This window comes from Empidonax traillii, unplaced genomic scaffold (assembly GCF_003031625.1).
Source record: "Empidonax traillii isolate 1590-97213 ecotype Southwest subspecies unplaced genomic scaffold, ASM303162v1 scaffold238:size1398292, whole genome shotgun sequence".
Classification (NCBI taxonomy): domain Eukaryota; kingdom Metazoa; phylum Chordata; class Aves; order Passeriformes; family Tyrannidae; genus Empidonax; species Empidonax traillii.
The window spans coordinates 967,199-984,011 of record NW_020955431.1 but is presented as its reverse complement, the minus strand read 5'-3'; the positions used below and the strand labels follow the sequence as shown (position 1 = coordinate 984,011).

At 39.3% G+C, this 16,813-nt stretch overlaps 1 protein-coding gene across 1 annotated transcript in view; it reads left to right on the top strand.

Annotated features, from left to right (window-relative positions):
* Positions 1-16,813, top strand: part of TRIO (trio Rho guanine nucleotide exchange factor) — a 250,107-nt gene that overhangs the window by 63,995 nt on the left and 169,299 nt on the right. The window contains 2 exon segments of the mRNA XM_027888455.1: positions 7,246-7,320; positions 13,714-13,828. Coding sequence (XP_027744256.1) covers positions 7,246-7,320; positions 13,714-13,828 — 190 coding nt within the window.

Sequence of the window (16,813 nt, the reverse complement as noted above, 5' to 3'; positions counted from 1 at the left end):
GTGAGGCTCTGATTGCCACATGGAAGCACTGCATACAGGCTTGGTAATGATGTGTTGCAATTCCCTGAAGCTTGTATGGAGAGTGTGTAAGTTGGAAAACGCAATGGGAAAGGGAGGGACATTTCTGTTATCTGTTTTGATTAAAGTGAGGGTTTGAAGGCCTGAAGTTTTCTCATGAGTGGGTCTTGAACCTGATCAGAGCTGAAGGGAGTCAAAAGCTCTGGAATTGCTCCAAATTCGTAACTAGGTTTTTAACATTAAATGAATATAGCAAATGCTTTGCTGAAGTTCATGACTATGGCTGCTGGAACAACATTGAAATCACATCACTTTGGTTATATCCTTCTAAACTGTATCCTTGCTGGAGTTCCCTGGAAGTTTTAGAATCTGGACTGAGAAAAAGTGAATGAATAAATGATGAATGTCAAGGTTACTAATGTTACCCAGTGACCTGTATGTCATAAAAAACCCTGCTGGTAATTTGTCATTTTCTCTAAGAAGAAAGAAGTATGTTTTCTAAAGATGCCATGACAGGGATACTTAAAAATTAGTGTTCCTGGGATGGTTCTGAAACTGGTCATCTGCAAGCTCACAAACCTTCAGAGAAAGCATTGCAGTCTATGCCATAATTTTCCTGAATTCTCTTACTTTGTTGCATTGTGAAAGATGGTGTGAGATTGCTGAGCAGCACTGAATATGGGCAATGTCTATAACGGGAAGTGATAACAGTTCAGTTGGTGAATTGACAGCTCTGATTGCACTATAAATCCTTTACTTGCATCCAAAAGTATGAATTTATAGTTAAGCCTACCATAAAATTGAAATTGGCATTTAAAATTCTTAGTCAAAATCAAGGAAAGCTATCAGTAATCCCATATATACACTAACTTCATTTGCCTTTTGATTGCCTTTGCAATCCCTTTGGGTTATATTCTCATTTACTGCTGGTTTTTTTGCCATTTCCTGCTTATGAAAGTTCAGTTTGCCTTCTCACCTTTACCTCAGTAGTCTGATTTCATTTAAAAATCCAAAGAACTTGTGGGGTTCAGCAATCATTGAATCTGATTGAAGGAAAGAATTTAATAGTTCTACTGACTTAATCTATGGTAAGAATGTATAAGGTTTTACAACAGTTGCTTGTGAATCATATCTTGTTAAAAATTATTTTTCGTGGAATAATACCTTATTTAGAAATTTCCTCACCAACCAAGTTTTAAAATTTCTCCATATTAAAATGGGAGAAGAGGAGCCTGCTTTGTGCTCTCTTTCTGGACACCTGAAGAACATATGAGTTAGTGTATAAATTGACTTTCAGCTGGGGTTTATCATATACAGTTGTTAACTGATAAGCAAAGCTGAATTAAACCTATAGGTTTCTGGGATTTATCATGACGCTAATAATGTCAGGGTTGTGGTTTTGATCACTGTACGGGCCATTCTTTTAAGAGTTGAACTTGATAATCCTTGTGGGTCCCTTCCAATTTAGAATATTCTGTGATCTTGTAATATGGGGAATGAAAAAGAGCAAATAATGAAGCCTTAGTCAGTCTAATACTGCTCTAATTTTATTCCGTTTGAGCTTCTTTATTACTCCCTTTTTTTTTCCTCCTCTTTTTACTTTATTAAAAAGCAATTTCTCTTGAAATGTAACTCAGATGGATTTACAAATAAAGAGAGGAATAGCTCAAATTTTGGAGTCATACAGTTGATGTAATTATGCTGTGAAATAGAAAAAAGGCTAAAGACAGCAACATCTTGGATTCTTTTTGCTTAAATGTTGACTAGCTGCATTTTTGAGATTTTCTGTTCCAAGGTGAAGCTTAACATAAAAGGATTAGCGGATGCAAGGAGTTGTGGAGAGTGGTTTGCAGTTGCTGTTACCTTACCTGGATGAAGGACATTTCTGCTTGGCTGGGAAATGCCCTCTTCCCACCCATGGAAGTAGTTGTGTCTCTCATCGTCTAGCAAATATTTCTTTTCACTTAAGACTAACCTAAATCAGTCAGTCCTGGTAATAGGTAATTAGGAGTTCTGAATGCTGCTAGTGCAATTTCTATGTGAGGTTTTTTTCCTTTCTGTAGAATTTAGCATGGATTTTTGAGCAGAAGTCTATTGAAGTAGTCAATTGAAATTAAGAGAGTACTCTAGTAGAAAATAAGTCACTGAAAGAGTTTTCCTCTAATTCAGGATGGGATATATTTCCAAAAAGAGGTGGGGATTAGAGGTCTCGTGCTGGAGTGAAGCATCCTGGCAGATAAGTTGCTTACTTTCTGTTGGTGACCTGACGGGGAATCATTCTGAAGTCCAAACAGCCTAAAGCATCAACATACTCTGGGCTGAGTTTAGCTTTTTTTGGTTTGTGCTTGTTAAAAGATCTTGTTTTTATGTTGCAAGGTGAAAAGCAGTTGTGTTATTTAAGGTGTGAGTTTTCAGGATGAGAGCATTCCCTTTTTTTGTTCATGTTTTTTCTCCCACCAAGTTTCAGAAAAATTTCAAGTCAGTTGTGTGTGACAGCAATGGACAAGTGCTTGGTCAACCTCTTTGCTAATGGGTGCTGCTCTTAGCCTCAATTTCTGAGTCTTTGTTGTCTTTATTTCTGTTTCCCTGTTTTATGTTTGTTGCCATAACTGAGTGATGCACATCACTGAAGACACCTCTGAAGTAAAGACTCGTGTGTTCTTGGGGTAGCAATGCATCTTTGGGGAACGGATTTCCGACATTGGTTCATATCACAGTTCTGTAATCAAATCGTTACCCTGAAAGGCTTAAGGCAATTTTTTTCTGTTTCCTGTGATTGTGTGGCTGACTGGTTATTGATCATCGCAGTGCAAGATGATAACAGTTACCTTGTTTTCTGCGTCTGAAGGAAGCCTTAGCCTTATGCTAATAGAGTGTCTGTCTTGGTTGTGTAAACTTCCACACAAGTACCCAGTGTGTTACAGCTCTAAAGGTGACTTTCTCACTGTGTTTCAATATCTGTGGGAAGTTTCAGCAAGTTGGGTAACTGGGGAGCAGCGGAGTTACAGGAATGCTGTGATTTCCAACCAAAGATGGTTCTTTTACGCTGGGTTACTCTCTGGTCTCCAGGGCAGGTGGACATGCAGCTCTGCATCCAGGTCTTCACTGTGGGATTTGGGAACACTTGAAGCCCAAATGAAAGGAGTCTGCCCTGACTATTTGGGTAAAGATCTCTTAGAAACCTTCTAGGGTTGATATGTCTACCCAAAGATGCTGTCTTTTCATGGATGTTTTAACTTATAAAATAATGTAGTATATTATTTATAAAATAATATATTGCAACAAAATATCTTAGCTTCATACAATATGAGAAAAAGTACAGACAGTTTAGTTTTTGACATTTATCTAGTTGAGGGTGTCTTCTGGCTTTGAACTTGTAGGGGCAAAGATGTGACAGTGTGTGTGTTTGTGGGGAAGGCTTCCTAATTTTCTAATGTATACATCTGGATAAAGGGTTTAGATGCCTTTGTTTGTTTCCTGTTGGCATGTTTTAAAGATCTTAAGTTGTATAATAGAACATTTCAATAACTGCTCTGTAATAAGACTTTTATTTAGAATACTATATAACTCACAAGATTGTGTAATTCTGTAATTCTTTGTGAGGGGTGTGGGGGACCCTCTTAAATTGAAATGGGCTATGTAGCAGTGTGTTACCTAATCTACTGAAATTGAATATTAATTAGCATAATTTGAGCATCTTCCCCCCTGACTGGTAGTTAGGGAAAGGAGTGTATGATGTATGATACAACAGAAGGGCACATACTACCTAATAAAAATGTAAAACTGTGAATTAAGTATTCCTTTAGTAGGTGTTGAAAATATCAAGGATGATTTTCCTATATAAGACTGAAATTGCCTTTAAAAGACGTAGGATTTTTAAAAGAAGAATGCCTCTTTAGGTGAGCTGGGTAGCGAAAGGAGCAGCATAAATATGTGCCTTTTTTGCACATACACTGTGCTTCCAAAAGAGAAGCGTGCACCGTGGGAGTGAAAACGCTCTGGATTTTCATCCTTGCCCAGCTGCCCCGTGCCAGGCGTGGGTTGTACTCTTCCACGGAGCTGGTCTGCGGGAGAGCCCTGTGCCCGCCCGTGGCTGCGGGTGGGTGCCGGGGCTGCGGGCACTGCGGCGGCACCGCGGCGGCGGGAGCTGCAGCCGCCCGGCCCGGCAAGGATGACATCACCCCCAGGAACATGTGATGCAGCCGGCTGGCGCGGAGGATGCTGAGCTGTGTAGGGAGAGATTGGTGCAGATATTTGTGGCATTTCATTTGAGTGTGGTAAATGCCTTTTAATTTTTTTTTATTTTTTTTAAAATTAAGTCCTCGTAATCGCAAATGTTTTGTGGAATAGAGGCTTTAAAAAGAGGGGGGAGGACAAACCCCGAGCCCTTAAGACCTGCTTATATTGCTGGGTTTTTGTTTTATTATTGCTTCGTTGGAGATAAAAATATGATACTTTCCTGCTGTATTCACCCTCTTTGCTCCCTAGCATTCTTTCATCTGTTGTAATCCCCACAGTCTTTTCAGTTAAGCTTTAACACTGCAGAACTGGAATAAAAATAGACTGTTTAGAGCAGCAGGAATATGATAATCCAAGGCAGGCAGCCTTAAGGATATGCAGATGCAGAACATGAGCCAAGCACTAACGTATTTGCTAGGGTGTTTACCTTGAGCGGCCCCTTAATAGTCAGAGAAATGTTAGCTAAATGTTTCTGCCTTCTTACATGCCACAGGCAAAGTAAAACGTGCAGTTACTGAGCATCATCCGAGGTGAAGTAGTTTAAGGGCTTAGAAATCTGAGCAAGCAATTGTGGTAACATCAGTGTCTTGGGTAATTTTGAGCTAAGAGAGACAGCAAAGTACAGCACTAGTTTCTGCATGCTTTTTAGGTGAGGAGAAAGTGTTTTCTACCTCTGAATTTACTGTAAAGAAAAGGAATTGCCATGGTTGATATGAAAGCTGAGCATGCTAAATTGGCATTAAGCTTATGGTGGGTAGCTCAAAGCACATTAAAAAAAAATTGAGCCCTGGAAGTGTGCCTTAGTAGTCAACTGAAGCCCAAATATTTCAAGGTGGAAAAAGGTATTTGCTGTCCTTTTAGATTATTAATTGAAGCTTTTTCTTAAAGTCTTGTTTAGAGCTTTAGTCCATAATAAACAGAAACTTAGTAGGAATAAAACTGGTAGGCAGTTTCAGTAAAAAGCTGATAACTCAAAGCCATTACTCTGGAGAAGGAATAATGCACGAGGTTCCTTTGGCTCTGTCTTACACTCTTGAGAGCCTAAGTGCAAACATGAAAGTAATCCCTCCACTGCTTTGCCAGTCTGGAGTTGCCGTGTAATTGCAAAATACTGTCCATCGTGTAGAAACCCTCCATGCTGTGTGGTTACCCAAGGAACCAGTTTTTCCTGGTCTAGCTTTCAGAGAAAGTGTACTGAATTTTGGGTTTGTTTTTGGTTTATGGTGTTCATGAAAAAACACAGAACTAGCCAGGGAACTTCCATCTGGCGGGAAGTTGGCATGTTTTGTTTTCTTTTGTTTGCATTCTGTGGATGCTGAGACAATGTCCTGGTTGAGCACTTCAGTTACAGTGAATTGGAGGGACCCGTTGTTGATAGGCATGTGTCTGAATTCATGTTTTACAAATCCCCAGTCACGGGCAGGCCATAGTCTTTCACAGGCAGTCCTTATGTGCTGCTTCATGGTTCTTTCTTTTACAAAACTTCCTGCCACCTAAAGTAAACCTCTCAGTGTAATTCTAGCCAGCTTACTTTTGCTACCACTAGGCTTTGTGTTTTGAGGACTGCTACCATGTCTCCCCTCAGTTCTTCAGGATAAACAGTGTAGTTGATGACATGCAAACACCTGGCCATCCGTGTCCCTTGGGTGTTGTGTTTGGTGCATCCTGGGTCTGTTTTGGGGGGTAGTGCCCATAACCTAGTGTGTCAGTGGCACAGAAATCTCAATACTGCTGTCTAGAGTAGAAAACTTGTTATGTAATTTACATATATGATGCCCTTAATTATAGATCTTATGTTACTTGATTACACCCATTTGATACCTTCAGGTTTTAGCTCTGAAGTGCACAGGTCTTTCATTTAAGCTTAGAACCTGAGACCAAAGGATATGAACATTTGGATATTTTGAGGAGGAAGTGAAATGATGGCCTCCCTGCTGAGCATCAATGGGGGTTTCTGCTGCCATCTCTAGAGACACAGAGGAAGAACAATTTATTTTAGAGAAGATTGCCACATGTACACACCATAGCTTGCTCTTGTATGTTTCCCTGAAAGTACAAATAATTAAAAAGCTTATTTTACCTTATATACATCTCAAACTGTTACCTTTAAGGAGCACAGCTGTGGTGTCATAGCAAGCCATTTGAGCTGTCTTAAAAGCACTTCTGTGATTCAACAGTAATAGAGAAGTGGTTCCTACCTTCCCCAGCAGAGGTACTTCCTTCAGAAATAAATAGTTTTAAAAAGAAATATGAATCCAAACAGACCAGGAAGGGTCATACAGACAGTTAGTTGAAGACGTGTTGCATCACAGTTCTTGTAAGATGAACAAAATTGGCCTAAACATGACCATTTCTATGCTGTATGGGTCAATACGGAATATAAGGTTAAAAGATCTTCCTTATCAAAGAAGGAAGAACTTTAAAATTTGACCACAGAAAAGAGTAGTAGAAATAGGAAGTAGAGAGGAGGGACAAACTGTTGATGTGCTGCTCTGCAACACTGATTGTGATCACTCACCTTGGGGACAGTTTCAAACTCCACGTATGTGTAGAGTTAGCGTGACAAAATGTGCTCTCAGTTCCAAAATACTGTGCCTGTCAGGCAGCAGAAAAGAATTGTGCTTATAGAAGTGATTTAAAGAAAGTTGCATGTAAATAGTGTTGGGGTTTTCGGTGTGTCTTTTTGTGTGGGTTTTTTTTGGTGGTTGGGTTTTTTTGTGTGTGTTTTGTTTGGTTTTGTTTGTTTGTATTACTGTGGGGTTTTTGGGGTTTGGGTTGGGGGGTTTTTTTGCTGGTAATTTTCCTAAAGGTATATGCTCTTAGTAGCTTGATGCTCCTCCTCCCAGACTTTTATTACAAGGTTATCTTAATTCCTGTAATCATAACGTTTGCAATGTATTACAAAGGTAAATGTTTTACAATGCATTCATTAAATGTAGAAGCTGAGCTTGTCTGAATTTCTGACTAATCATTGTTTTGTTTTTTCAGGGTTTCGCAAAAATGATGAAATGAAGGCTATGGAAGTATTGCCAATTTTAAAGGAAAAAGTTGCATACCTTTCAGGTACAGTTATTTTTTGTTGTAGAATATCCAACTGTGTTGTTAGTAGCATGTAAAATGGTATTTTAAATAATTTAATTATTATTTCAAAAATTACAGAGAGCTGGGTAGCACTTATTCCTTTTGGATATCCCAAACATAACATAAGCATTTTCAAAGGATCTGTAATAGAGAGGGTATATGTTTTGTTGAACGTGGAGCATGGCAAGCTGTCATTCTGGTCCTGTCATGTCCCACATTCCCCCAGCCCTGCCTCTCTAAGGACATTTTTTGCAGCAACCTAGAACCTGCTGTACCAATCTCATATTCCTTTTCTTATTTCTGCTTCTTCTGCTGGGGAGTTTTACAGAGTTGTGTTTGTTACAGGCCCATCCGAAGCATATTCTGGAGAAATACCTCCTTTACAGAGGTGACCTTGCAGTGCCTGTTGGTTCCTGAACAAGGAATAGCAGAGGATTTAAAAGTGGGGTTTATATGAATTAGTGTCATAAGTGTCTGTAAGTTGATAAGTAACTTCAGTTGATGGAATGATGGCTGAGGTGCTTATTCTTGTGAACTGCATTTTGGAGCGACTTTCTGAGATTAAATACCATCATTCCCTCAGCCATAATCTTAACGTCAAACAATTTAGAGGACAGTCTCATTTTTGAAAGCAGTTTTTTTGAGAAATAATTTTTCAAGAATGCCAAAAATAAAGCTCTTTTCTGTAAATATTAAATCACACAAAATGATTCCTGAAACTGTACTGTGCAAGATATTTGCTGTGCATGGATGCTGATGCTTCCAAGTACAGCATGTGATGTGTAGTACTTTATCCTGTCCACTCTGCTGAATCAAGTAGAAGTCTAAAGCAAAAAAGACATTGTGTGTGTTTTGTTTGGGTTTGGGTTGGGTTTTTTTGGTTTGGTTTATTTTTTCTTAAAAGTTCCTGGCAACTGTAGTGAATGATATAACAGACTCCCCAAAGCTGATCTCTCTTGTATCATGGTAATTCACAATTCTGTGAATGAATTTTAGTGCTGGTGAAAGCTTTCTTAAAACTGTATTTTCAGAGGGAAAGAAGATAAAAGGGAGTTAAGCACAATTTTTCAATCTCTCATTACTCTCTTTTGGACCTTGTTTTGTGGTATTTAATGAAAACGAAGTCAGTTTCTATTAAAAAACCTCTGAATTTCCAGATTATCCAGTGTTTAGACACAACTGGTCCAGTTTAGACCTCTTAGAAGGGATCTGAAAAATGATTGCTGTTTTCTGATGTTAATTTCTAAGCAGATGGCATCTCAAAAGACGTTAATTCAGTGTAAGTGAAATGGACCAAGTGAAAGCTGAAGATAAATTTAAGGGAAGATGATAGACTGTGAACCAGGGCGGATGAGGTGTCGGCAGGAATAAATGGTTGCCATCTTGCCTGTGTGAAGGTAGCAACTTCTGATGGAAGAATAGAGCAAACAGCTGTGGGCAGCAAGGCTGGCCAGAACTGATCTGCCAAAATCCGTAGTTTCACATTTCCAATGCAAGTGAAACTCAGATGAAATGAGATACTTTAGTAGTGCAAATGATTTAAAAAAACTTTATAAACAACAACCCACAATAATGTTCTTCAGTGTTCCCCCCCTTCAACAAAAGTTACTACCACCACTAGGGCCTTAACCGTTGTAGAACTAGAACTGTCAAGCTTTATACCTGGGAACAAAAAGGTAAGGAAGATTATTGGTTTACTGAACCAATTTTCACCTAACTGGGAAATAAACTGCTTTGAGTATTTGGTTTCTTACCACCTGAAATGGTTATGTCTCAAGGCTTTTCTGTGACGTACAAATAGAGTCACAGGTGTAATTTTTTTTTTAAGTTTAAACTGAAGTTTGTCCAAGTACAGATACTCTTGCATCTCTACGCATACTTAGATTTTGAGAGCATTTTCTTACAAGGGGCAGTTATCTTGTATTCATATGGAGAAATAATGCTTGGTAACTTGTCTTGCCATAAAAGCCCACTGTTTAGCTTTATCCACGTACTTTGAAACTAGGTAAAAAGGCGTTTCCTTAAAATGCCTCTCTTATAAATTATAAAGGGGTTATATAAAAGGAAAGGGTTAAAAATTGAAGTCTCACTGTTGAAAGTAGTAGCTTAATATACTTTTGTTAAACCAAGACTAATAGGGAATTGAGTTGGATAAAGACTGTTGTGAGACAGGAAATTCCCACCTGATGCCTCATACATTGTTGCTTTTAACTTTCCTGTTTGTGTATGACACAGGAGCATCAGGAACAAAGGAAATGAGAGTTATTTATTGGAAAAAACCTAAGAAAGCTGTCAGTATTTGCTGATAAAAAGACCTAAGTCTTAGGGACTTTTTTGCTTAATATTTTCAATTTTGCTATCTGGTTTAAGACTGGATAAACAGTAAGTGAGAGAACAGTGAAAAGAGCAGTGAAGTTCTTTTCATCAAAAATCAAGGCTGTATTAATTTCTTCATTACACATCTAGACCTGAAATTTGTACAGCAGATTTTGTCTCTGATATACAAAAATTTCAGAATGTTTTATCAGAAGCTTAAGTACCATTTTTAAAAGTGGGTTTTCTCTGTGATATATGTGGAGCTGGGAGCCAACTGAAGTGGTGTCCAGAATGACATAAAGAATAAGGGTTTCTTTCTTTTGCCATACTGAAAAATTGCATGATGCAAGAGTTACAGTGTGGGAAAAGGCCCAGAGGACTGATCTGAGGTGACTTCGTGTAACAATGCATTTGTTTAAAATGCTTAGAGAGTGTTAAAGACAATTCAGCATATGCTCTTCCCTGCTAGCTGCTACTTTTTAGAGAAGAATATCCACCCTGAGAATTTGAGTTACTTTTTCTGGGGAGTTGGAATCATTAGCACTTACCAGTTGAAACATAAACTTTTAAGATCTGAAGGTCTGTGGTGCAGTGAGGAGAGCATTCAGGACTGCAGCAGACTTTCAATTAAGCTTGGTAGCTTTGGAGCCCAGTGATCACTCTGGAGCTCAGTAGGGGCTTGGGCAGTTGGACTCTCAGTCTTATAATTTACCATTCCTCTCTCTTACGGCTCCTGTCCTGTTTTTCTCCTGTCACTTGCTGTGTATAAATCCTCAAAGCTCTCTACTTGGCAAGTGAGTCAGGATAGTCAGTATTTGCCTTTCTCCATTAGAATGAGACAACTAAGTTTTTTGTCTTATGTCCACTTAAGAAAGTCGTGGAGGGTAAGGATATGAATTTTCTTTTAAGTTAAGGTTTCTGGCATTGTGGTTTGACAGAGATTCAGAGATGTTTTTGCCTCTTCTGAGTTTCATTTGGTGCCTTGCAGGGAACATGTCCAGTGTAGACAGTCCCTAGAGACTTTGATAGCTAAGCTTACTGTCTCTAGCAAGCAGATGCAGACTGTTGGAGAGGTTAGTGATGAATTTTTGAGTGACTGGTTTGGTTTTTTATTTTTTATATTTATTATTTTCTTTTGGCCTTCCTTCCTAAGTGATTTTAAAAAGACTTTTTTTAGTAACATGGAATGACAATGAGGAGCTGATTTAAAATGAGAAATTCTGGACTGAGGATAGTGTTTTTCTGTGTTTCCATGGGACAGGAGGAAACAGTCTACACATCTGTGGTTGAGAACATATATGTGAAATTTAGGTTGCAGTAAAGTGTCTGTGCTATTATAGATGTGTTGATAAAGATATCCTACTGGCTTGAATTTAGCCTTTAGTAATAGTAATGGTTTGTTGTCACTAAAAAGTGGTTGGATATAAAACTACATTTTACTATTTGACTACAGTAAGTCTGTGCAATTTTATGTCTGAGAAGAACACCTTAAAGTGGAACCACTTGAAGTCAGATTTTTTGCATTATATGTTGAGTGGATTCAAAATTTTCTGCATTACTAACAAAATTAAAAACTAACAATTCCAAATCTGCAAATCAGAACAGAATTAAAATACAAGTTAAATGCTTAAATAGTTTCCATCTACTCAATCTAGCATATGTATTAAGTGTGAAATACTGTACACCTAAATTCTGCTAAGTGATGAAGTTAATCATAGAATCATAAGATCGTTTACATTGGAAAACACTTTTAAAATGATCAGGTCCAGCCCCTAACCTGGCACTGCCAAGTCCACCACTAAACCAGTCCCTGCATGCTGCATCTACACATCTTTTAAATACCTCCAGGGATGATAACACAACCACTTCCCTGGGCAGCCTGTTCCAGTGTTTGACAACTCTTCCGTTGAAGCAATTTTTCCTAAACTTCCCCTGGCACAACTTGAGGACACTTCTTCTTGTTCTGTCCCTTGTTACCTGGGAGAAGAGATCAAGACTCATCTCACTGTAGCTTCCTTTCAGGTGGTTGTACAGAGCGATAAGGTCTCACCTTTTCTCCCAGCTGAACAACCCCAGCTCCCTCATCTGCTCCTCATCACACTTGTGCTCTGGCCCCTTCACCATTCCATTGCCCTTCTCTGGACTCACTCCAGCATCTCAGTGTCCTTCTTGTAGTGAGTGGCTCAGAACTGAACACAGGATTCAAGGCGTGATCTCACGAGTGCCGAGTACAGGGGAATGATCACTGCCCTAATCCTGCTGGCTGCACTATTGCTGATACAGACCAGGATGTTATCGGCCTTCTTGGCCACCTGGGCACACTGCTGGCTCTTGTTCAGATGGCTGTTTACCAGCACCCCCATGACCTTTTTTGCCAGGCATCTTTGCAAACACTCTGCCCCCAACCTGTAAAGTTGCATGGGGTTGTTGCGACCCAAGTGCAGGTACTGGCACTTGACGTTGTCGAACCTCATACAATTGGCCTTGGCCCATTGATCCAGTCCTGCCCAACTGGGCATCGTCTGCAAACTTTTCCTTGATTCATATCCATAAACACTCACCCTGTTGTCACTGTCACTAAGCTCTAGTCATAACACTCCTAATATATGGGGCTACCGCACTGACTCTCCTTCTTTGTCTATGCCTTCTGAAGAGTTTACAGCCATCACTGCAGCACTCCAGTTGTGCAAGTCATCCTATCCTGTGTTTCCATGATGGCAGCTATGCCATGCTTCTCCTTCTGCCCAGTGGCTTCCAGCTCCTCCTGTTGCCTGTGTACATGCATTGCTGTAGATGCACTCCAGTTGTGCTATTGATTCTGTCACCTTTTGCAGGGCAGAAGCCCTCATTTCTACGTGACCTCTCTCAGGTGCTTCCGTGGTTTCAAACACATCTTTGTGTTTGAAAACCCTTAGGTCTTGGCTGCTGCATGGATCTTTTTCAGTCTGCCATCTCTGTGGAGGTAGGGATGGACCTTGCTAGCACACCTCAAACACTGGTGTTCCGCCCGCAGGCTTATCTCTAGTGAGCATGACTTTGTCCTTTTTCCCTTCAAATCTAGTATAAAGCTCTTTCAGTGAGTCCTGGTGACTTCTGTGTAAAGATCTTTTTCCTCCTTTGAGACAGATGTATCTTGTCTGTCATTATCAGGCTTAATGTTGTGTAAACCAACTCTTGATCAAAAAACCCAAAACCCTCCTGGTGACAGGGGGCCTGGGGGCAGGTATTGATCTGCTGGCTCTTCCCATTTCTTCCTTTATCATTCCCTGCAACTGGAAGGATAGAGAAGCACCAGCTGTGCTTCTGATCCCCCAAGTCAGTCATCCCAAGGCCATCAGGAAGAGGCTTCAATCACATCCCTCTTGATTGCCCTTGGGCTTTGTGTTTCAGTCATTGCTGCCTACCTGAAAAACCCATAATGGATAATAATCCAAGGGCCATACCAGGGTAGGAAACTTTCTCATCATTTCTTTAACCTGGAACCCAGGGAGGCATCAGGCTTTCAAGAAGAAGTAGATTCAGTTGGCACATTGGGCTTTCTGTTCCTTTCAGAAAGGGAGTCTCCTATGACAATGATGTATCTGTCTTCAACCTACTCACCTCCTCCCTGAGTTCTGTCACTAAGCCAAGGAGCTCCTCTACCTGGGTGCACCTCCCACAGCTGTGCTCTTTGCTGCCATATCATCTACATACTTGCCTACAAAGTAGCATAATTCTGTATTTAAATTTAATCTGTGCAATTGCTGAGTCAAAAATGATATATGTAACAAAGCACCATTGCTGGAGGTGTCACACTGCCAGTCAGACTTGAACGTGACTGTAATGTCTAAGTGTAATGTTCTGGTTATTCTTTGTTGCAATTTTTTTTTTTACATGTATTTTCTCATCATAGGAGTTGTGACAGTGTGCGGATCAATGCTCCTAAAATTCAATATTAAGTTGGTGTCAAAATGACAGTGTTGGCATTTAAGTTGAAATCACTCTTTTTATAGTGAGACTAGTTCTGCTAACAAGAATAGTGTTATGCTGTGGGGTCTTTTAACATTTTTAATTTTTCAGGTGGCAGAGATAAGCGTGGAGGTCCCATTCTAACGTTTCCAGCTCGTAGTAATCACGATAGAATACGGCAAGAAGACCTTAGAAGACTAATTTCATATTTAGCATGTATTCCAAGGTAAGTGATAGCCTGATAAGCTCTACAGCTGTATAACAAAATAGATGGATTATGTTGCAGTACACCCACAAGCTGAAAGACTGAATGGGTTAATAAAATGAGCTAATCAATACCAAGTTTTGTCAGTTGCTATTTTCAAATTGCTTTTTGGAAGAGAAATAATTACTCTGCCCTGTAAAAGGAAGGCCATTGGCAGAACGGACGGTGTGCTTTAGCTGGAAGTAGTTTTTGTCTTGGAAACAGCACTGCCATGGCATATTGCTGTATCTGTGTTGAAGATTGCAAATACAGCTGTAGCTCAAAGGCCTTCAGTTCATCACTACTTAGAAACATGCTGGTCATCGTTCACAGTATGCCTTGTGTGGAGTGGGGTCAGCACAACACTCCTAACTCTAATTTGTGTTAGGTGAATCATAGTGGCCTGATATACAACAGAAATAACCAGGAGAGAGATATGTAAAATTGCTTGTAAAGGTCTCAGATAAACTTGTGGAGTGATCTGTCAAAGTACTAATATCATTACATTAGCAGCAATTTAAGTTATACACTGCAATGTGCTATTTAAGTAAATTGGCAGAAGTTAAATCCAATGCGCACGCGTGGTGTGTGTATATATACACTCCCATATATATGTGTGTGTGTATATATATATGAAGTTATAAATATATGAGAGATATTTATATTTTGAAAAAGTTTGTTCATATATAACTTTGCTTCTAGGAATATCTGAGTTGGGGACAAAAATGATCCTAAGACCCTGACTTTAGGTCCACCTTGGAATCTGCCAGCATCTGCTGCAGGCTGGAGCAATGCTTGCTGTGCTTCACTATGTTTGCCTATGACCTCAAGGAGCAGTTGTCATTACAGCTGAAAAAAATTCCTTGGACAACGTCTGTGAATGCAGTATCTTCTGTGTTTCTGTAATGTGTTAATTTACAGCAGGTCTTTTCACCTGATGTAATCAGATGCCAGTTTCAGAAGTGGTTTCATAAAAATAACTTCAAGACATCTGCCTGACAGTGTATATGGCCTCTTTTTTGTAACTGGGGGACTTGAGGGAGGTAGAGGAAGAAGGACAGGAAGAAGGCTTGAGATCTTTCCTTTCAGGTTTGAATGGTGAGATGTATGCTAGCTATCGAAAGCTTCAAGTTATTAGAGAAGTTAATAGATAAATATGCATCAAAATGTGTCCAAGAATTTTCTAGAGATAATCTGGCAAGATACTGCAGTCCTCTGGCAAAAGGCTTATGTTAGTTTAGCATCAAGAGATTTAAAATTCAAAGTTAGTTCAGGTTTTATATCTCTTTAGGCATAGCAAAGCTTTGAGAATAAAGGGAGCTTTATTAAAAGCAGAACTCATTTTCATAGAAGTCATGTTTTAGGGACTGATCATGCAACTCTAGCTGATTAAGAAGTCCCAAATGGTACAAATAGCCCCCAACATTTGGGCTGTCTCGTATTTATTGCAGTACTGTTATTTGATGTATCTGAAGAATCAGAGGTATCAGTTGCTTGCCAAGAGATCTAAAAACTCAAGTTGATTCAGTCTCACAATTTTACTAATTTAACAATCTATCTTATTTAAAGATATAGCTAAACTTAAATCATCACCACTGACTGTACCAGGTATTTTAACGTAATTCAGTTTTACGAACAGATAGATGACCTTCGCTGACTAAAGCCTCCTAGCCTAATTTTTGTGATCCTTGGCTAAAAGACACTCAACTTGTGTCAGATGATGGGGCCACATGATGGATGACACATCTGATTGTATCACATGATGAGGGCTCACTTTGTACACCCCAGCAGATGTATGTGTTGTGTGAATTCGTGGCAAGTACTCCTCATGCAGTCCTCAGTTTGGTGGCAGAATAGGGATGGGCAGAGCAGCACTCTGGCAGCATTTGGCCTTTCAATAATCTTTAAAACAGTCTATCTTTAAAACAGTAGTTGTTTTTGTGCTTGAATGCTGTGAGTATCTTAGAAAACATTTTCACTATGGTCAGAAAATTGTACATTGTAGCCTACATGTGTTCCAAGCCAGTCGATTTTGACATATTTTGCTTCCACCATTGCCATTTTTGGTGTTTCTATGGGCAGATGATAGAGCCATCATTTATTGTGATAAACTCCCTTTATTCAATTTTATGGACTTTTCTTTTTTTTTTTCCCCAGCTTGAAAGTTTTCAAACTTAAAAAAGCCTCCTCTTCTAAGGAACTAATATAATCACTTTTTCCAGAAGATCTTCTGTGCTAGTCTTAACACATCTTTCTACAGTGTGGCTAGTCTAAGTGTCTAAAATATGCCAGTGAAGCTTCCCTGCTTCTTGGACACTCTGAAAACCTCAGCACATGAACTCTAGAATGGCATTTGCATGAGTCACATCCCTGAAAGTGACTCGTACTCAAACAATGGACATTTGGTACTTTTTGATAGTCTGTCGGCTATGATTGCATTGGTTTTGAAATACTTCACTTTCCATGGTCATGCTACAAGGTCGTGTAGCAAATTCTGCTGGAATAAAATCAAAGTTTTTGGTGGTGGTGGTGGCGATTGTCACTTTTGATCAATAGCAAGCACTAAATGTACAGAAGGTATTGATGAAAAGAAATTAAATCTTCCATTCTCAGAAGAGGTGCTGGAGACTTTGAGTGTAAGGTCTGTCGACTTTTGGACAGCAAAATTGAGCTCAAGTTTTGTATAAACAGGTTAATATGGTTTTCTTCACAATGATAAAATACCACCTTATCCATTAACTCTCCACAAATAGATCCTGTTACAAAAGAAATGGTCAAAAAAGGTTTTTTTTTCCTCTGCAGACTCTTTAACTCTCAGATAATATGTGTCTAAATATGAGACAATTTGAAAAAGTTGCAAAGTGGTAGGTAAGAACAGTTTGCCATCTTCTGTCTTTTAGAGGATCCCCTCAATCATTAGAAAGGCATAAATACTGTCATCAATCAGGTAAGTGTGCTTATGTTTTG